At 35.9% G+C, this 22036-nt stretch overlaps 1 protein-coding gene across 1 annotated transcript in view; it reads right to left on the bottom strand.

Moving 5' to 3' along the window:
• GABRA4 (gamma-aminobutyric acid type A receptor subunit alpha4) overlaps positions 1-22036 on the bottom strand; it is a 73821-nt gene that overhangs the window by 42848 nt on the left and 8937 nt on the right. The window contains exons 3-8 of the mRNA XM_086407687.1: positions 14696-14763; positions 13548-13768; positions 13305-13387; positions 10830-10973; positions 9242-9394; positions 448-707 (exon numbers count right to left, since the gene is read on the bottom strand). Of these exons, the coding sequence (XP_086263813.1) occupies positions 448-707; positions 9242-9394; positions 10830-10973; positions 13305-13387; positions 13548-13768; positions 14696-14763 (929 nt within the window). The remainder of the gene's footprint in view (positions 1-447; positions 708-9241; positions 9395-10829; positions 10974-13304; positions 13388-13547; positions 13769-14695; positions 14764-22036) is intronic.

Below are 22036 nucleotides of genomic sequence, written 5' to 3'. Positions count from 1 at the left end.
TTGTTCATTGGTTTTCTTTTCTTTTTTCATACAAGGGCACATCCCCATGGGGGCAGTTCTAATGTGGAGCCATGCTAAGAATCACTGTTTTATTTTGTTCAATGAACTCTACTAAGATGCTTTTCCGACCTACTTAAGGGTATCCACAGGTTTCTCTTAAGTGCATACGTAAGATTTTGCCCCCTAAAAATTAAAATTTTTTAAATTCTGAACTTTCATTTGAACAGGTCTGTGTACATCTATCTCATCCAGAGCTGTTTAATTTTTAAGCCATTAATCATAGTTTCAAAGTTGAAATTTATGATTATCCTTTAACATTTTTTTTGAATTTTTAAATGAGTTACAAATTGTCATTGGGATTTTCAACAACTTCCTAGCTTTTCCCCTGGCAATGGAAATTTGACCAAGATGCTAAAATCATGAGCTAAAGGATATTAAGTCAAATACCTGCAGAGGTGTTTCAGGATGCTTTTCTCTCAGCACTGGAGCAGCTGAAATTTCCTGGGGGGCTTTTGATGTCTTCCTTTTGGCTTTTTCCATTTGAACATTGGTAAAGTAGTTGACGGCAGCAAACTCAATAAGGGCCGAAAATACAAAAGCAAAGCAGACAGCTATGAACCAATCCATGGCAGTTGCATAGGACACTTTGGGTAAAGAATGCCGTGCACTGATGCTCAGTGTGGTCATGGTCAGGACTGTGGTTATTCCTTCAAGGGAAAAGAACAAAGAGACAAAATACTTTATGGTTATTTCTATGCAAAAAAACAAACAAACAAACAAACAAAAAGATCTGGAAATTTGGTGGGATGGCAGTAACAAAGTTTATAACTCAAAACAAACCATCTTTGATATGATTCCAATCCTAATGGTTCAGTGAAAGTAGCACAGGCTTTGGAGTGAGAGACAGATGTGGTTCAAATACTTACTCCTCCAATCACTGGCTCAGTGTGAGTTGGATTAAGTTAGGAAAACACACTGGGTTTCACTTGATGCCCACTTACTGAGCTTACTATGAAGACTTAAAGTATGTAAGGCAACTAACATATACTGGGTTGATATTAGTACCCAGGCCAATATACCTGAGAAACTCAACACCTAACAAGAAGTGTGACTCACTGAAGCACTGATTCTCAACCAGGAGTGGGAAGATGGTAGCACTGAAAATTAAAGGATCAGAATTTCATGTCTGGGGTAGGCATGGCCCATGTTATTGAAACTCTCTACCAGAAAAATCACAAGTTATATACACTCAAAATCTTTACCTGAATATTACCTATTTAATTAAAATAATAAATGTACTAGTTATAAAATAGCTCAATTTATATAAAACAGAAGGATGCTCCCAAGAAATAGATTTCTAGAACAATTTGGTTTTAAAAATATTGGACATCTCAGTTCAGTTCAGTCACTCAGTGATGTCCAACTCTTTGCAACCCCATGGACTGCACCAAGCCAGGCTTCCTTGTCCATCACCAACTCCTGGAGCTTGTTCAAACTCATGTCCCTTGAGTTGGTGATGCCATCCAACCATCTCATTCTCTGTCGTCCCCTTTTCTTCTTGCCTTCAATCTTTCCCAGCATCAGAGTCTTTTCTAATGAGTCAGTTCTTCAAATTAGGTGGCCAAAGTATTGGAGCTTCAACATCAGTCCTTCCAATAAATATTCAGGACTGATTTCCTCTGATTGGACATCTACTGCCCTTCAGTTTATGGTTGGCAGGAAAATACTGGTAACAAGAATAACAGTATTTCTCTCCCATCAATAAGCTTCTGAAGCATATCATCTCCAGAAAAACCTTTTCTGCAGAGCCTGGAAAAATGTCATTCCCCATTCTCAATGGAAAAATCCCACTTGCTACTGAAACTATAGAGAAATGCATTATTTAAGAATGCTAAATATTTGCACAATTGCCCCTTTCTGCATCTTTGTTTCTCTGTGGATCTAATCCATGTTATGTAGTTAAGTTTGGAAATTTATTTGGAGATTTACCATATCCATTTAAATCATTCTATGTAATACCTAGGAAATCTCCTGAATTGATACACTCAGATGTTTGGGAATGATGATGATGAAGACAATAACAATGATGAAGGCATAAACTATTTATTCCAATCCATGCCAATCCCTAGCCTAAAGTCACATGTTAAACTGAAGGGACAGTGAGCCCCATGCAATAATGAAGGAATAAAAATATTTTGATGCAGGGAGAAATTACATTGTCTCTTCAACTCAGCACTTAATTATATTCTACCTTGTATTGTTTCTTAATTTTTCCATTTGTGTGAGCTTTGTTTCCACAACTTCATTAAGCATTGACTCCTTAAGGGCTGAAATATTTAACACCGCTTTGGAATTTACCGTATTTCACATAGTGCCAAGCACATGATAAATGTGTAATAAATAAAAATACATTTTTCAGCTCTTCAGGAATCCATTTTCTTTCTAATCCTTTCTGAATCGTCAGTTTTAAAACATGAGAAATTAGAACAACTTCTGAGCTATGGATTTTTCAAAAATATTCCATAAACTATACAGAGGGAACAAGTTGAGAATTTGGTTGTATTCTTTTTGAAAAGAAATGTTTGTGATATTTTTAATATTTTATAAGTTTAAAACAGACTTAAAATATGTTTATTCAATCAAATATATAAATACCTAAACGCCTATGAAAATGAAATATTGTGAATTTATTAGACTTTGTTTTGGAAAGAGACTGCAGGATTTTTAGGCCTCTTTTTTATTTTATTTTTATTTTTAGGCTTCTATTTTTTTTTTTTAACTAATTTTATTTTATTTTTAAACTTTACAATATTGTATTAGTTTTGCCAAATATCGAAATGAATCCGCCACAGGTATACCTGTGTTCCCCATCCTGAACCCTCCTCCCTCCTCCCTCCCCATACCCTCCCTCTGGGTCGTCCCAGTGCACCAGCCCCAAGCATCCAGTATCATGCATTGAACCTGGACTGGAGTATACTAACGCATATATATGGAATTTAGAAAGATGGTAACAATAACCCTGTGTACGAGACAGCAAAAGAAACACTGATGTATAGGCTTCTATTTTAAATCTCAGGAAAATGGCACCATCCCTATGGTCATTATGAGATAGTGAATAAACCCTAAATTAATTCTGAAAACTTCTAGCTGCAAAATTTAAATATAAATCAAAGTTTTTCTTCTTATTCATAGCAGGTTAAATGACCTATTAAGAATTCAAAACTGTTCTACAACTTTATTAGGTATATTTCCTCTAATAGCATAGAAATTATACTGAAAGAGCTTGAAAATAAAATATAAACAATGCCATTTAACTAAGAATACTACTCAGAAATCAGAAAGTTTTACAGAGACCATAATGTAATCAAAAAGGTATCTGAAACTCAAATATAAGTTTATTTAAGATTATTTAAGACAATTTAAGATTATTTATTTAAGATTATTTAAGACAATTTAAGATTATTCAGGTTGCTTTGAACATTTTTTTGGCAATAGAGCAATTTCTCCTGAGGATAAGCAGTAATGGTCTTTTTCTCTCCTGCAGTATGAGAAGAAATTTCATCATTAATGACAAGTAAGCAGAATATTAATGCAATTATTGAGTTGTGAATCCAAAAATGACTTTCTGATTGTTAAGGAGGGTACATCACCAAGTTTATGAACATGTTCAACAATATATGGCTATGTGGCTGCTTTGCATTTCTTTTTTATTGTCTAGAGTACACTTGATTTAAAAGTTTGCAGAACGGTCTTTCAGATATTATGGTTCCTATTTTATGACTTGGCAAAATTAAGAAAGTAACTGGCATAAACAGTTGGCTGAGTGTTTGAAATTGCCATCCCTTTAGACATTAAAACGTTTCTCTGTCTGGAGTTCAATTCTAAGAAAGAACTAGCACAACAGGAATGGGCTTCTTACACCTGTGTCTAGGTGAAGCAGTTGGTTAAATGGACACCAACAAAACAGCAAACAGACGTAACCTCTCAGATAAGAAGCCATGCTCCTTCTGCATCTAGGAAGGCAGTATATCTGTCACCACATCTATCCTGAAAATACTTTAATAACCATGGAACTTTTTTGACAAGTTCAGATATTGATGCCAGGCCCCGTTTTTAGAATGCTGAATATGCACCATATTGGCTGGCCCAGGAGCTGGAAGAGGACATTTAAAAGTAGGCTAAGACTATACACAGGAGTGAATTTGGGGTTAGCTACTCCTAGAAAACGAACTAGTAATGATGTAGATGTGCCAGCTGGCATTTACGCAGATTTCATGTTTTACTATACTGGAATAATTAGAAACCTTAAGAGGCATACATCTTTAGTAATAGACCTTTCCAGAAAATTTGGCACATGCTACTTCTCATATTTACACTAATTTTTATTAGTTTTTCTTTTTGCGTGATCTCGAGTGACGTCTCTTACTCAGCAAATTCTTCCTTGAGTAAAGAGAAAAATGAGAATTGGGACAGATAAATGCTAGCCCAGAATTATTTCTTTTTATTTGAATCTCATATGAAATAGACTGTTCACTCCCCACTCCCCACATACTTAAAACTTAACTTCCTTAAGAAAATACCATTGAAAATCTCAACAAACAATTAAATAGTTACTGTTCTGGCACATCTTAGGTCTTAGAAGACTTCATTATTGGGCATAATTTTCCTGGTCAATCCAAACCAGTATCTTGGTGCCTGAGCACAATCAGAAGCAAACGGAAGAGTTCCCACAAAGCATGCAGAGCACACAGCCATACACATCCACTCAGCAGCTCTGAAATCATCCACAAGCTCCCAGGTCCCCAGACTGCCTCCCCCACCCCACCCCTACCACATAAGGACAGAATGGTAGAGTGGACATGAGGGAGTTCTCAAAGTCAGGCAGAAATTGTTTGGGGTTTATCACTTCAATATATGATTTTATACAAGTTTCTTAATCTCTTTGTGTCTATATCCTTATCCATATAAAATTACTAATGCCTAACTTGCTGAGTTATTCTGAAGATTAAATAAGATGATCTCTATCAGTACATGGCAAATTTTATTATCATTATTATTAGTGTTACCAGGGCTGCCATCTATGGGCTCACACGGTCGGACACACAACTGAAGCGACTTAGCAGCAGCAGTATCCTTACTGTATGATACATAATGTCCTTACGCTGGCTTATCTGGATAGGAAATATTGGATGGATACAGCTATAACTAATGCTCTCCCCCCACACACGCATACCACTGGAAATTTCTATTATTTGGGGACAAATGAGACAGAACAGTGGCTATGAGTTTGTAATCAACCAAGAAAGCATTCAAAGCTCATCAAGCAATCACAATAACTATAAAATAAAGAGAACATTCACATGATAGTATCAAGTAGCGAGTCTCAAAATGAGAGAGAGAAGGCAGCACGGACTGTCATAATAGTCAATGACACTAACAACAGTATTCACTGTGGTAGTCTTTGTATCCAAATAAACTCATTGAATCCTCACAGCCACCTTATGCAGTAGTGACAATTCACCCTGTTGTGACACTTGAGGAAACCGGCAGAAATACCTCACTGAAGGCTCCCAGCTAATAAACGGTAGACTTTAGGTTACAACCTAGGCCATCTTGCTCCGAAGTCTGCACTTTTTGACGTGGATGCCTCTTAATCAAAGGCATCATTAATGGGGCAATATTTTCTGTTGCAGAAATTATTTAGGAGCATAAGATAAAGATGGTAATACATGTGGAAGTGATTTTATTTTTATTTTCAATGATGATAGTTCCGGAAACATTAATATTATTTGTACAAGGGAAAGTTCAGGGACTTTGACCTTATTCTCAGCCCCTAACTTTCTGCCCAGTTAGGTTGTCTTTATAGATGATGCATACAGCCAAGGTTAACTGAGTGTTCACTGCACTTAATGAGACAATAAACACCAAGCATTTAGCAAATTAATCTTTTGTTGGTAACACAGATAGACCTAGAGGTTATCATACTGAGGGGAAGTAAACCAGACTGAGAAAGAAAACTATATATTAATAGGATATCACTTACATGTAGAATCTAAACACTGATAAAAATGAACTTATTTATAAAACAGAAACAGATGCATAGACAGAAAGGAAACTTATGGTTACCAAAGGAGAAGAAGATGTGGGAGGAACAACTTAAGAGTTTGGGATTAACATATACACTACATACATAAAATAGATAAACAACAAGAATTTATTGTATACTCAGTATTTTGTAATAATCTATAAGGGAAAAGAATCTAAAAAAATATACATATATATTTTTATATGTGTCTACATATATATATCTGAGTAACTGTGCTATATAACTGAAACTAACACAATGTTGTAATAATGTTGTAATAATGCTGTAAAGAGCAATGTTGGATAGGAAGCTGGAATGTTAGGTCCATGAATCAAGGCAAATTGGAAGTGGTCAAACAGGAGATGGCAGAGTGAACATCGACATTCTAGGAATCAGCGAACTAAGATGGACTGGAATGGGTGAATTTAACCCAGATGACAATTATATCAACTACTGTGGGCAGAAATCCCTTAGAAAAAATGGAGTAGCTATTATGGTCAACAAAAGAGTCCGAAATGCAGTACTTGGATGCAATCTCAAAAATGACAGAATGATCTCTGTTCATTTCCAAGGCAAACCATTCAAGATCACAGTAATCCAACTCTGTGCCCCGACCAGTAACACTGAAGAAGCTGAAGTTGAACAGTTCTATGAAGACCTACAAGAGCTTCTGGAACTAACACCCAAAAAAGATGTCCTTTTCACTATAGGGGACTGGAATGCAAAACAAGGAAGTCAAGAAACACCTGGAGTAACAGGTAAATTTGGCCTTGGAGAACAGAATGAAGCAGGGCAAAGGCTAATAGAGTTCTGCCAAGAGAACGCACTGGTCATAGCAAACACCCTCTTCCAACAACACAAGAGAAGACTCTACACATGGACATCACCAGATGGTCAACACCAAAATCAGATTGATTATATTCTTTGCAGCCAAAGATGGAGAAGCTCTATACAGTCAGCAAAAACAAGACTGGGAGCTGACTGTGGCTCAGATCATGAACTCCCTATTGGCAAATTCAGACTTAAATTGAACAAAGTGGGGAAAACCACTAGACCGTTCAAGTATGACCTAAATCAAATCCCTTATGATTATACAGTGGAAGTGAGAAATAGATTTAAGGGACTAGATCTGATAGACAGAGTGCCTGATGAACTACGGACGGAGGTTCGCGACATTGAACTATAAAGAAAGCTGAGAACCAAAAAACTAATGCTTTTGAACTGTGGTGTTGGAGAAGACTCTTGAGAGTCCCTTGGACTGCAAGGAGATCCAACGAGTGTATCCTAAAGGAGATCAGTCCTGAGTGCTCATTGGAAGGACTGTTGTTGAAGCTGAAACTCCAATACTTTGGCCACCTGATGTGAAGAGCTGACTCATTTGAAAAGACCCTGTTGCTGGGAAAGATTGAGGGCAGGAGGAAAAGGGGACAACAGAGGATGAGATGGTTGGATGGCATCACTGACTCAGCGGACATGAGTTTGGGTAGACTCTGGGAGTTGGTGATGGACAGGGAGGCCTAGCGTGATGCGGTTCATGGGGTCACAAACTGAACTGAACTGAACACAGTGTTGCAAATCAACTGTACTTCAATTTAAAGAAAAGAATTTAGCAGAGTGTATGGCATTACATAATGGAAAGATGCATGTTTTCTTTTAAAAGCAGTTAATAATCAAGGCAACAAAGTCAAAGCAGAATTATTCTCCCCTGTATAGTAGAACATCTGGGAGTAACAAGTATGTGCTAAGTGTGCTATGTACCCTGTAATGACCACCACACATTACTCTACATCTTCACTAGTCTAGGAAGGAGAGACATTTTATCACAATGTTATGGATGGAGAAAATAAGTGGCAAATGTGGGTTTTAAAACCTGACCTACTGGAAAATAAACTTCACTACATTGTTTTCTCTCTTCATTTTCCCATCTATTTTCAATAGCTGAATTTTTCAACACTTGCAATGTGCAGTTATTCTTTAATTGAACCCTCACAACTCTATGAAGTAGACAGTCCCACTACACCTGCTCAACGCCTTCTTGGGGTCACACTCTGCCTGGAGCACTAACCCTCCTCTAAGAGTTTCCCCAGTAGGATTCCAAAACCTCCTTGAGTGAACCTAAGCTTAAGGCGGTGGGGGTGTCCGTGGAATATGTCCCCACATTCAGGTCCTCTGAGAACACTAAGACGGCCCTCATCAGAAAGTCTCCCAATGGATTGGGGTTGAGTGAGAAGTCCCCACGCTCTTCAGCTCCTTCTTACCAGCATTCTTTCAGCTTTTGTGTGATGAGGGGTATTATACCATGGCTTTCTACCAAAGAGAAAAAAGCAATGGGAAGTTGGCATCTTTCATGGGGACTATACCTCCATTCCAGAGCAATTCTGATCATTTTCTTTTTTGTCCTACAACTGAATACCTTTTCCACTCACAATCAATAGAAAAAGAATAGAAAAATATTAAATTAAATATTATTATAACTAATTGTAATATTTTACAATCAGCCAAAAGCATGGCTGATATGCAAAGGCTTATTAACAGCTAAAAAAATTAAAACTCAAGTGTTCTGGATTTGATACAATGACGAATGATATATAGGAAGCCAGTATATAAACAAAAAGAAAAAATGTGCATATTCAGAAAATAAAGTGTAGATAGACTACAACAATGAGTTAACAAACTAAGCATATAATACTCTCAATTCAATGCATTTAAACCTTTTGTTCCTCTTCATTAAAAGGCAAATATTTCTAAGGCTTTCATATTCATTCATCCATGACTTTTATTTTAAACTCCTGGTGCATTTCATTTTAACACCTAGACATGATTTTAATTCAATTACACAGCATTAAGCTAGGTACCCAAGAATATCACCCACAGTGAAATTATATCCAGATTCACACTTGGTCTTCACCTGCCAGTTTACAATAAAGTAAATCTGATAGGGACCCAAATGAAGGAATGGAATGCACTTATCCTCTCAAGCTTTATTACTTTGTATTAGCTGATAAGAATGAAATCTTTTGTGATTCTTTACTTAGCACAGCTAGATATATTACTGTTTAATATCTTCTCAGAGATGATATATCTAAAGGCTAGTCCCATGAATCACAATCAAAATGTAAAGTGAACAAAAATAACCAAGAAATGAATTATAATTACCAAATACAGTCCTAGCTGGAACTGATTCCTTATTTATCCAGAATGAAACTTGAGAAAGAATTACTGTCATAATACATGGAATGTATGTTTGAATCATAAAATAACCCATCTTCCGTCTGAGGTGAAAATAAACCGTCATAACAATATATTCACCTGTGAACGAAGCATGAGGAAAATTGTTATATTAATAGGTTCTGTGAGCAAATATTCAATGGTTTTATAATCATATTTCAGAATAACAAACAGTATTCTAGGCAAAGAAAGTATCTGCTCTGCATGACAGCACAAGCATTGAGAAATATGAAGTTCCCAACAAGGGGAAAACAATACTGAGCATCATTACATAGAAAAACATTTCTGTTGTTACATTGTGATTAAGCAATTTAGTAAGTTGGGCTATAATTTCATAAAAATTCTTGCAGTGCCTTCTATTTTAAAGATCTAACACTGCAAAAGCAATTAGACTTCATTTGCAGCATTTGTAAGAGCAGATTTTAGAGTTAACTTTTATGGAAAATCACTTGGAAAAAAACCATGAAAATACACACACCTGTATGAAAATATAAAGCCTCATTTTAGAAAGAATTGTAATACACAGCTATACATTGTATATACATATATGCTTAGAGAAAGGTTGTCTTACTGTCTTAGTTTCAGGAAAAAACTTTCTTTCTAAATGTGATATATATGAAAAAAATATATAAAGAAACACATATAGACCCATCCATAACATCCCTGAGTTCAGGTATGTTTTATTAGCATTTAGACAAAAACCTAAAAAAGATAATAAGTAAATATATCATAAGATTTCTCGTAGCTCTTGATAAAATATTTAATATTACATCTGAAAGTAACATGCTAAGAAAGTAACTCAGGAAGCAGTAGCCTTATTCTCAGATTGAAGACTCAAATCTTCCCAAAACATATTTTTATAATCACTTACAGGCTGGAAAATAAATGTTTTCAAAAAATACTTTTCCTGGTGATACATATACATAAGGAATAGTTTAAGAACAAGCAATAATCAGCTATTTTTCTCACACTGAATATGACAAAAACTAAGTCCTATGATTCTTTCCATTCACATCCCCAAAACAAATACAGACCAAGAATCCTCAATAATAATCATCCATCTACTCACATGACAGCTTTAATATATGCCCTTAACATATTTTATAATTAAATTTTATATTTTGCCTTTATTTTTGAAAAGAGGATAGAGTAGCACCATAAAAATTGGCAAGATATAAAAAACAGACTTGGAGAAAGTACTAAAAAAGAAAATTCAGTGTTCAAAAAATCAATGATCAGATTTCCTATCTGAGAATTCTGTTGAAAATAGTTTTGATATATTTGATCATTGACTTTTTTATGAAAAAGAAAACCAACTCATTTCTTGCATCTCACCAACTCAGAATTTATTTCAAACTAAAATAAGATTTAAATATAAATAAAGAGAATTCTCAACTGTGAGCTATGCATCAACTCTATTTCTGGAAACTTTTAGCTGGACCCTGAAAACACAAGATATTTCAATGAAGAAGCTAGTGCCAAGTTGCATATTGGTTTAAATTACTGAATGTCTCACCTGTGATGGATTTGATAGTTTCACTCGATACAGTTTGCCCAATCAAGTCATACTGAACTAAGCTGGAAGACTCCTTTGGAACTTCTACTGATTTCTCAGGACCTTTCGTCCAGGTATAAATCATCTCACTCTTCGGATAGGCATCTGGAGGACAGCAGAGAAGGTGGTTAGAGTCAGGGCTCCTTTTCCATCTGCACTGACAGTCAATGATTAAGAATATTACACATGTTCAAGAAAGATGGAATAAATGAAAACAAGAATCATTATGATTTATTCAAACATGTTTAAGATTGAGAAAACTGTAGAGATTAAATAAGCAGTCTTGCAACTGGGCATATTTCTCATTTTTATGCCAGAGGTTTACAGGAGGAGAGACTAAAACTAAGGCAACTAAAATGTGATCTATGCATCAGTGCCCTTGGATATGTTTCCATACTAATAGGATAAACAGGTGAAAAGCAGAAAAAATAACCCCCACCCAAAGTACTGTCCAACTGCTATTCCTTTCCCTTCTAACTCACTTCTAATACTTGACCAATATTGACATCTTCCTTCCTCATACAGTTCTCTCAATTAGAAACATACCAGATGCTGCCTATAATAATACAACAACAAAAACAAAAGCAAATCCTACTTTGGAAGCGCTCTCCATAGGTCACCTATTCCAGACTCTGCCTCTGGGCAATACCCATGCTGTTTGGGAACCATTCTGCGGGTGACAACTGGCTCTGCAGTTTGTAAAGCTCTCCAGGGAACGTACTTACAGAACCAATTCCACTACCTTTAAACTCTCACAATCAGAACATTTTCCCTTCCATCTTCAGCAAATCCCTCCCAGCGGCAATTCAAGCCCATTTTCTATTATTTGGTGTTCAGTGCACATGGAGACCAGCTGCTTGCTTACCAGCCTACCCAGAACAGATAGCTTGGCTCATACACAAATGAGTTCAAAAGAACCAAGATGAATTGTGTGCTGCCCTCTGCAAAGATTCCTAAAATGGCTAGAGCACAGTAGGCCCTCAGTGAAAATGTTTAATTCTGCAAAAGAGGTTGGTACCTAGGGAGACTATCTCTACAAACAACTTTGCAAAACAAGCTATAAGGCTTGTGTTGTCATTTAGTGGTGTACAATCAGGTCTCAAGGTTTATCTTCTGAAGTATATTCATGCTTAAATTATACATTTAAAGTCTCAGAATGCTAAGACCCTGTCCATGATATTTTAAGTCAGGTATCCTTTCTGTCCGTGTATTTTTCTGTTTTTATCTTTTCTCATCAAATCACTGGTTGGAGAGCAAAGGACTCACTTTAGTTTCAAGTTAACCCAACTTGAATATTGTGATTACTGAGGGTTATAAAAAGAATGACGACTGCCAAGTCTCATTAAGTTAAGCAATAAGCAATAATAACAGCAGGCAACGGTTTCACAATCATTGTGACTGAGAATCTGAAGCAATAGTAAAAGTCAGCATCTATTTTTGGTAGCTTCTGATTGAGTCAAATATTTGAGGCAGACGTGAGAAGAGGCAAGCACATTTTGCTGCCATCTCTGAGAGGGGAGCTTGGGTAAAAGAGATTCCTTATTCTGTCCTACCCATTCATTTCATCCTTTTGCCTTCACCACCACAAAATATCCCAAATCCATGTGTCTTACACCTCCTCTGATACTATAATCTAGTCTACATCATCACCAAGACACAGCCTCCAGCTCGTCTCTGTTTCTACAATCCATTCTCCCTAGAATGAACAGAAAGCATGATCTTACTGGGGCCAGAACTGAAAACTATTTGTACTATAATAATTTACATTTCACTCAAGATAGCTCTAATCTAGGTAAAGTCCTTTCTCAACCACCCTTAGTAAAACCTTCCAAAGGCATCCAATAGCACTTAGAATAATATCTAAACAAATTAATGTAGTCCATAAGGTACTATACCATCTTGTTCTGCCTACATATCAGACCATCCCTCCTAATCTGCGTTGGTCATGCTTCAGCCATTTTTATACTAATAGCGCTGCTTATGTTATTCTAACCCATGTCATGTCAGGAAGCCCTGAACCTTCTTTTGCTTTTTTTCAAGTCTGCCATAAAGGTTTCTGGTTGTAACAGAAGCTGTTAAATTTAAAAAATGAAAAAAATCATTTACTCTTTCTCTGATACACTACCAACACAAGGAGTTCAGTGGTCCCTAAATTTCACCACTGATCACCAACCTATTAACTATGACTCAATCTACCTAGGCTATCTAGGTAGCAAATAGAAATAATTTTTGCTTCTGGTGAGGGGAAAGGGGTTGTTTTTACCTCTTAACTTAAATATATTAGGTAATAAACTGTCTCCTAAAAGTCAAACCTCAGACAAGTCATTGTCATGGACAATGATTTAAATGTTAGACTATGGAAAATCATGAACATACAAAAACATCAGCTTGCATGAGGTAACCATAAATCCTAACCACAATCTGATTGTAACTTACAACTCCCAAATTTCAAAGGGCAGGCATGGCCATCCATGGGGAAGTCCACCAATCTCATGGGACATTCTGCACTTATGGTGAGTCTATGATCGAAAAAAGGCAATTAAATAAAATCAAAACTAAAAAAAAATAATTTTATAGATTCCTCAATGAGGAAGAAGGAAGAAAGGAAGGAAAAAGAAAGACAGGAAGGAAGGAAGGGAAGAAAGAAAAAACAGTTAAAAAATTTTTTTAAAAGACTACCTCATTGTGTATAAAATTGTGCCATTTCTCATAATTCTAAAAAGTTTATTTGGAGCTGTCATATTATGTGAGACAGATTTCTTTCCATTCCTGAAGAAAGTATCAGGAGTCCACACTTTTGTTACCATCATATTGTTCAATCTCAAAATTTCAATGGGGCCATCATATTTTAGTCTTTTGTCAATCCATGTCTGTCTGAAGAACACATCCATTGTGTATTCCTAGGGAAGTTAGTTTGTGACATAATCAATCACAGATGATTACACATAAATATGCAGAAAAATTCATTAAATTCTAGATTTGCCCTCAGAAAAGACTACCCCAGATGAAAACAAATAAGAGCAAATTAAAAAAAAAAAAATCAATGGAGCAAAAGGAGTGTCAGCAATTAAAGCATGTTATGTCCATCTGATACGTTAATCTTCTACATTTGTTAGATAAATAAATTATCATACATATTAATCATTCCAGAATAATTACTCTAATTTAATAAAACTGCCAGCCACCAGGTAATTACAGTTGTACTTTGTTTTAAATCAAGTGGCAAAATTACTTTATGTGTAACAAATAACATTGCATAATTAATCATAAAATTATAGGCATCTCTTTAAGACAAAGTATGTAAAGTATGTAAAAGAGAAATCTTATATCCACAGATTTTATTAACGTTCACGTAGGGTCATTTCTTTGACCTGGAAACTGAAAATATTTAATATTAGAAAGCAAAACTGAATTTATACTGACCAGGGCTTAATGTTCTATGGAAGTGGGAGGAGGGGTGGTGAGCAAGAGGGCCAACAAGGAATTCTAAATGCAATTAGGACTACAATATAGTTTCATACCAAAACTAATTACACTCTCTAATTTTCTCCTCCGCAATAACTTTCTAAGGGAAAAAATATTACACACAACATTGTATTGTGGGGACAGAATGTTCTTTTCTTTGTTGAGAATGACTCCAAACCAGAAAAAAACCTCAACTATTACAGCTGAAATGCAAACTAAATGTCTCACTTTTTTAAACTTTTTAGGCTGTTCTTTCACTTTCTAGTTCTGTGTAATCGATTATAAGATAAATGTTAATTGCCCTCTTTTCTGCATATTTTCTCCAAACCTCAAAAAGTACATTTAATTTCCCAGATACCTACCATTTCAACATCGGAAACAGGTCCAAAGCTAGTGACATATATGTCAGTTTTCACTTCTGTAACAGGACCTAGTAGGCATGAATTAAACAAGTGTGAAAAGATAATTACCAATCCTACAGGCAAGGAGGGTTTGATAATTAAAAAGACAGATAAATCATGTTTTTACAAGCATCTTATGTTTTCAGTGAGATTATGTATCTCTCCAAAAAATGTAGACAAAAGAACAACAAAACCAGAAAGCAATATTTACTTACAGGCAAAAAGAAACCCCAATTACTTACTGTGATTCTTAGTTCTTCAAAGATACATCACCCCCGGGCACTGTTACAACAGGCAGTGCAGGGAACAAAAGCTTTTAGCTTTTGTGATTTTTTTTTATAGCTCATCATCTGATTGGCTTTTAGTAAAGAAGTGAGCTGTTAAAAAGAGGGAACTTAACCACAAGAGTAAAGTAGAGAAAAACCATAATGGCTGTAAGGAACACATTTTCAGTGAGTTGAGGATATTGGTAAATAAACACAAAAATGATTCAGGTCACTTTTAACAATAGGAAGATCATCCACTGGTAATTAGGATCAAAAACAAGCTCTCCTAAAAGTCAAACCCATGTATGTTCTGCCATTTACTTGTTGTGTGATCTTGGGCAAGTTACTTAACTCCTCAATGACAGCAACCTCACCTATCAGACAAGACTATTGATGGGGATCAGATGAAATTTCTCCTATGAGACCCTGAACACAGTTACACTTTCATGAAAGTATTTATCAAGTATTAGCTTTTCTTTGCTATTGAGGGTCTTTCCTAGTCTAAATAAGACTGTTTCAGGAACAAGTGTATGGGTGTGTTTGGCAGAAGCAAAATATGGGAGCATCATGACAATAGGGTTGACACAGATTCTAGAGGAAACTGCTGCAATCCAGGTTTAGCATGTTGCTTAAAATGAGAAATTCCATAGTTTAAATTTGGCTCTAATAATTTCTAATCGCATGATCTTAGTCAAGTCATACATCATCAGATACAGAGGAGGTTTTAATGGGTATTAGCTGAAATAATACATGTAAATCACTTGTCCCAGTCTCCAGAACATAACATGCTCAATAATGATAGTAATTATTATTGTACATAATAGCAATTTTAATTACTAATAAAAATTTTAAATTGCTGCACTCTTGAACATCATTTCTTATATGATGGTTTATAACACTGGATGGCCAGGGGCTACCTATTCCATACTGGAAAGAACAACATCTGTTATCAAGATGGACTGTTTCTCTTGAATACTGGGTAGGCAATTGGATTTATGCCAAAAAGAACACAGAGCAATTGGAATAGCTTTATGCCCTAGGTCTAAAGTTATCTTCATAAAACAAATGAGAGTATTTCTCCCTCTACATGGTGAAGACTGAACCACAGAAAGAAAAATAGTCTGAAGGAGAAAGAAAATTCTTTCTTAAATAAGTATCCTAACAAAAATATATCCTTTGGAAGTACAGTGAGAGAAAAAGTATAAATAATGCTGATCTGCCACGAGTTTTCATTTTGTAAAAATAATATTTTCTAAAATGTTAAAAAATTTTTTCATTTTTTAAAAAGTAACAAAAAAAACAGAGAATAAGTGTGAGAAGTTGACTGAGAAATTGAAAACAGCAACAACAAAAATATGATAGTAATAAGCTTATGAAAGCCAAAGTGCTTCAGAAATAGGTAATCCAGGAAGCAAATAATGTGTGTCAAACCCTACTAGATGGAGATTTCATCCAAAAAAATTCAAAAGTGAGAGAAATCACTCTGCTAGCTTCTTAAGGACAATTGCTAAAGTGTTAAAAACATTACTTCAGTGCAAGTCAGGACAAGGAGTGATAAGTTACCCAGAACAATTAAGGCTGAGTAGATCTCGACAATGAGACTGTTTGATGAGAATCTTGAGAAATTCAGTTACTTTGAAGATCAATTTAGGAAACTGGTTCTAAAACTTTAACTGGATCAGAACCACCCAGAAGGTTTATTAAAGCACACATGGCTGGAGCCTACCTCAGACTTGCCGTAAAGTAGGTCTAAAGTAGGGCTTGAAAATTTACATTTCTAACAAGTTCCTAGGTGATGCTGTTCACTTTAGTTCACAGAAAATGTTTATCTGTTTCCTAGAACAGTATTTATTTAGCTAATTGTGTCCTGTAAAACATTAATACCACAGGTGTTCTATTGACATGCAGGAAAGGTAGGAAAGGGAGGGATTAAGCCAATCATATTTTTCCTTATACATTTATTTTAAGGTGTGTGGGTTTATGCTAATTCTTAAAGTTATAATGACTCCATGATAACCAATCTTTTCAAATTCTGACATAACATTGTTACTTTTTCAATGATTCTTGAAAAATGCTTTATGTTCAGAATTACAACCTTGATTATTTGTGACATTATTCAGTATTTACTTTACACAATCAAAAAGGTCTTTGAGATTGAATGAGAGCCTAAAAATATATAATTGGTAGAAAAATTGCATTTGGACACCCATTCATTCAACATTTATTGAGTGACCACCTGATGTACACCATTCCATGCTAGGTTCTGGTGTTACAGTGGTAAATCTGAAGTTTCCTGCCTCAGGCACTTAACATGCTATTGGGGGAGTCAAAGAATAAATAATAAGGAAATGAATTAAATGAAAGAATGCTATCATTCATAAAAGAAACAAAACAGGCTGGTAATAGTCTGGGAAAGCCATTGTAGATTTTTTAGCCACTCTTCAATGCAGTGACTTATTTTTAATTTCTAAATTCTATTTTTCTATTAAGGTATAATTGATTTCCTGTATAGTGGGCTTCCCTGGTGGCTCAGATGGTAAAGAATCCACCTGCAGTGCAGGAGACCTGGGTTCGATCCATGTTGGAAGGATCCCCTGGAGGAGGACATGGCAACCCTCTCCAGTATTCTTGCCTCGAGAATCCCCATGGACAGAGGAGCCTGGTAGGCTACAATCAATGGGGTTGCAAAGAGTCAGACATGACTGAACGACTAAGCACACAGCACATAGTTGATTTACAATGTCATACCAATCTCCAAAGCAGTGACTTTCAAACAGAGCTGAAGAATGATCACAAGACATTGGAAAAGCTGAGAAAATGCATTTCAGGTAGGAGAACTTCAAGGGGAAAAACTCAGACAGAACACCTCCTTCGCTGTCCATATTCTGAAAGTGGTATCTTTTAAGCAACTTATTTATATGTTAAGTTCACTGTTTTAAACTTGTAGAAATCCCAGTGAAAGAGATTGTTATGAGCTGAATTATATTCTCCTAAAATCATATGTTGAGCATCTAGTACTTCAGAATGTGATTATGTTTTGAGATAGGGTCTTTACAAGGGGAATAAACTTAAAATGAAGTCATTAGGCTGGGCCTGAATTTAATATAACTGGTGTCCTTATAAAAAGAGGAAATAGAACACAGAAACACACAGAAGAAAAACTAAGATACAAAGAGAAGACAACCACCTACAAGCCAAGGGGAAAGAGCTTAGAAGAAATCAACCTTACTGACACATTGATCTTGGGCTTCTAGCTTAAGGAATTGTGAAAAAAATGAATTTACTGTTATTGAAGCCCCTCTGTCCATGGCACTTCGTTATGGCAGCTGAAGCGAATGAATACAGAGGTTAATCATTTGTCCTCTTTTTTTTCCCCCGAGTTTTCTCCCTCTGATAGGCAGTCCAGCTCTGCCTCTGTTTATAGGCTATGGTAAGAAGTTTGATTTGTATTCCTTAATCACTGGGAGACCACTGAAAAGTTTGATGTGAGGAAAATATATGATCTGAATCACTCTGGCATTTGTATGGGCACTGAATTATAGGGAAGCAGGAGTAGAAGGAGGTTTCCCTGGTGGCTCAGGCAGTAGAGAATCTACCTTCAATGCAGTAGTGCGTGTGAAGTCGCTCAGTCGTGTCCAACTCTTTGCGACCCCGTGGACTGTAGCCCAGCAGGCTCCTCCATCCATGAGATTCTCCAGGCAAGAATACTGGAGTGGGTTGCCATTTCCTTCTCCAGTGCAATAGACCCATGTTCAATCCTGGGGTCGGGAAGATCCCCTAGAGAAGGGAATGGCAGCCCACTCTAGTAACCTTGTCGGAGAAATTCATGGACAAAGGAGCCTGGCGGGTTACAGTCCATGGGATTACAAAGAGTTGGACATACCTGAGTGACTAACACACACACACACACAACCAGCTGAAGAAATCTCTTCTAAGAGGCTGCTGTACTAAGTCAGGTGACGGGTGACAGTGTCCTGGACAAGGGATGTGGCAGTAGGGATGGAGAGTGGACGAATCAAGGGGCATGTATGTGTGGAACTGCTCCCAAGCGACGGGGCTGTTTCCAAAGAACAATAAGCAAACATACTAGTATTTATTTAAGGCCTACTATGTGCCAGTGGGCTACCCTGGTGGCTCAGTGGTAAAGAATCCACCTGCAATGCAAGAGATGCAAGAGATACAAGTTTGATCCCTGGATCAGGAATACCCCTGGAAGAAGGCATGGACCCACTCCAGATTTGTTACCTTGGAGAATCCCATGGACAGAGGAGCCTAGTGGGTTATAGTTCATGGGGTCACAAAGAGTCGGACACAAATGAGAGACTGAGCAGGTATGCCTGCATGTGCCAAGCAGGGTACTAAATTCTTCCCATATGCTCTTTCATTCAATCTTCATAATATTCTCCAGGAATGATATTTTAAGAGAATTTTATGGATATGCAAACTGAGCTCACAGAGGTTAAATGTTATATTCCAGAGCCAGAATTATAACCTTCCTGTGTTGATCTACAAGACATATTCTAGATTTACTATGTTAATGATGTCATTAAATAGTAAATCCATCGTTAATAATATACATATAATTTTCTATCTAGTACATAACATGCCATACCTATCTTTCTTGTTTTGTTTCATAAGTAGTTTCTGAACTATATTCTTGTAGCTCTTTGTATGCATTTGCTCTTCTTCTTATTACAGCCTGCTTGAGTCTTTCTCTCCTTAACAGCAAAGGTGAATCTTAATTCTCTTGGAAATCCCAAACGAGCACAGTGTTTTTCACATACCAGGTGGTGAATAACTATGTGTTTGATTGTGTTCCCAGTTATCACCCTAGTAGTGGTTTAAAATCTCACCAAAGGAAAAAAATTCTGGGATTCATTCGTTACATTAGCTAAGCTACAAATGTTTCCTGATTAAAGTAGAATCCATGTTTTATTTATATTTGTATCCTCTTCCTGAACAGATTTTAGGCCTTAAATGTAATAGATTTCTAATAAATCAGTGCTCAATGAACAACGGTCGCTATGCAATTAAGAATAATTCTTAGAGACGCTTCCTCTAACACTGCAGTTTAGGATGTTCAGATCAATGTTCCTAAGAGTATAATTACATAGAAACCAGATAATTTTGATCTTGGAAGGACTTCTCATAATTTTATATGCATTTGTGTAACATAAAGGAATCTTTTAAAATCTTGCTTCTTTGATAATAAGGAAATAGTTTTTATTCCCCCCAACATAGTGGACAATTCCTAAGGCAAAGGGATCTTCAACAGTTTTGAAAGGAACCGAGACCACCAGGATCAAATTCATAGGAATACTCCCATCATACTAATGAATCCAACTTGCTTGGAAAGTGGGAAAGCAATTAACAAGGTCTTAGACAATTTCCCACTCTTTAGCTTTAGAGACCTGGACAAAAATATCACTTTTTAATTTCTTCTCTAGTAAAAGGGTCCAACTTGCTGTCATACCCAGGAAAAAACACTTAAGCTGTTTTGCAGATACGTTTGAGTCAACTCCTGTTCTCCAAATCGCCTTCTGAGCTGTGCACTTGAAAGTTTTCTGGGTTTTCACTCACCTAAATCCGTGCACCAGCTACATCTCATAAAACACTATTAATGTCTCCCCAAATCAAGAGACTTAAAATATTTAAGATGTATGATAACAACAATGAATCTCAGTGTAATATGTAAAGAAATCTCTGATTCTCTGTCACCTACAAAATATAGAAAAACTAGCCTTCCTGTATATTAAAGAAGGAACAGATGTCTATTGATACTGTTGAGAAAGCAAACAAGTATAGAGCTTTACTTAGATGACATTAAAGATTAGTGCCTCCTTTATGCTATGATCCTTCCATGAATCCAGCTCTACTTCTTAAATATTAAAGCTATCAAATAAACAAATAACAGTACCTAAACAAAAAAAATATGAGCAAAAGATGAAAATGCTATTCATAGCAGGAAAATTCTTGTGAGCAATAACATTTTGAAAAGATGTTCAATCAGAGTAGAAATCAGGAAAATACAAGTCATTTCACATTAAAATACCATTTCTTTTCTAAAGTGTTGAAAGGTTTGTGGATCCTGAATCTCATATTCACTGTAAATGGATTTGAATTTGTAAAACTACCACAGAAAACAGTTTGGCATTATCTCATCAAATTGAACTCCCACTTACACTAAGATCCAGAAAAATCCACTTTTGGATATATATGCAAAAGCAACTCTTGCACATTTACAGCAGGGAATTTGGGCCAGAATATTCACAGAAACACAATCTTGGAAACAAGCAAAATGCCTACTGCCAACAGAGCAGCAGATGAATCAGCTAGTTCCTATGCAATGGGAATATCACACAGCAGTTAAAATGAATGATCTATAGCAAGACACGATGGTAAGAATAGATTTTAGAAATACACAAGTGAAAAAGCATCAAAAGATAATAGCATGTTCAAAACAAATGAAAATTTTTAAATTTCAGTGTCTTTATTAAAAGAGTAAATTTGAGCTAAAGCAATATTCAAATAAAGCTATGGAATAACTTAAAAAGGTCTCAGAATCATGGTTATTTTGGGTGGGGAAAACAGGCAAATAGGATGAGGGAGACCATATAGCAGAGTAAGTTATCAAGGTTGTGCTGTTTAGTTATTTAAGTGGGTGTTTATTTTATTAGAGCAAATGAACGAATAGATGGATAGATATAAAGAAGGCTATCTGTGGACCAATGATGAAAACGTATCATGAACCAAGGATTTTTAATCCAGAATCTTATTATGTGTAGCAGAAGCTTTTTAAAACAAATACATAAAAAGGCCTAGATAATAAAGCAGCTATTTGCTTAATGATATATAAAATAAAGTTGATGCAATTTTTCATCTAAGAGAAAATGAACAGTTATTAATAACCAGGTTTTTAGTGCCTATCTTAGGAAACAAAAAAATACATTTTGCATATTCTTGTCCTAAGGAACCTATGTGTATATTAGCACCAGTACATCTTTTTTGTTAAATCAAGAGCATAAGAAAGTAAATT

Source organism: Bos grunniens, chromosome 6 (genome assembly GCF_055505025.1).
Source record: "Bos grunniens cultivar Pamir isolate PY7600 chromosome 6, Bosgru_T2T1.0, whole genome shotgun sequence".
Lineage (NCBI taxonomy): Eukaryota > Metazoa > Chordata > Mammalia > Artiodactyla > Bovidae > Bos > Bos grunniens.
This window is presented reverse-complemented; position numbering and strand designations above follow the sequence as displayed.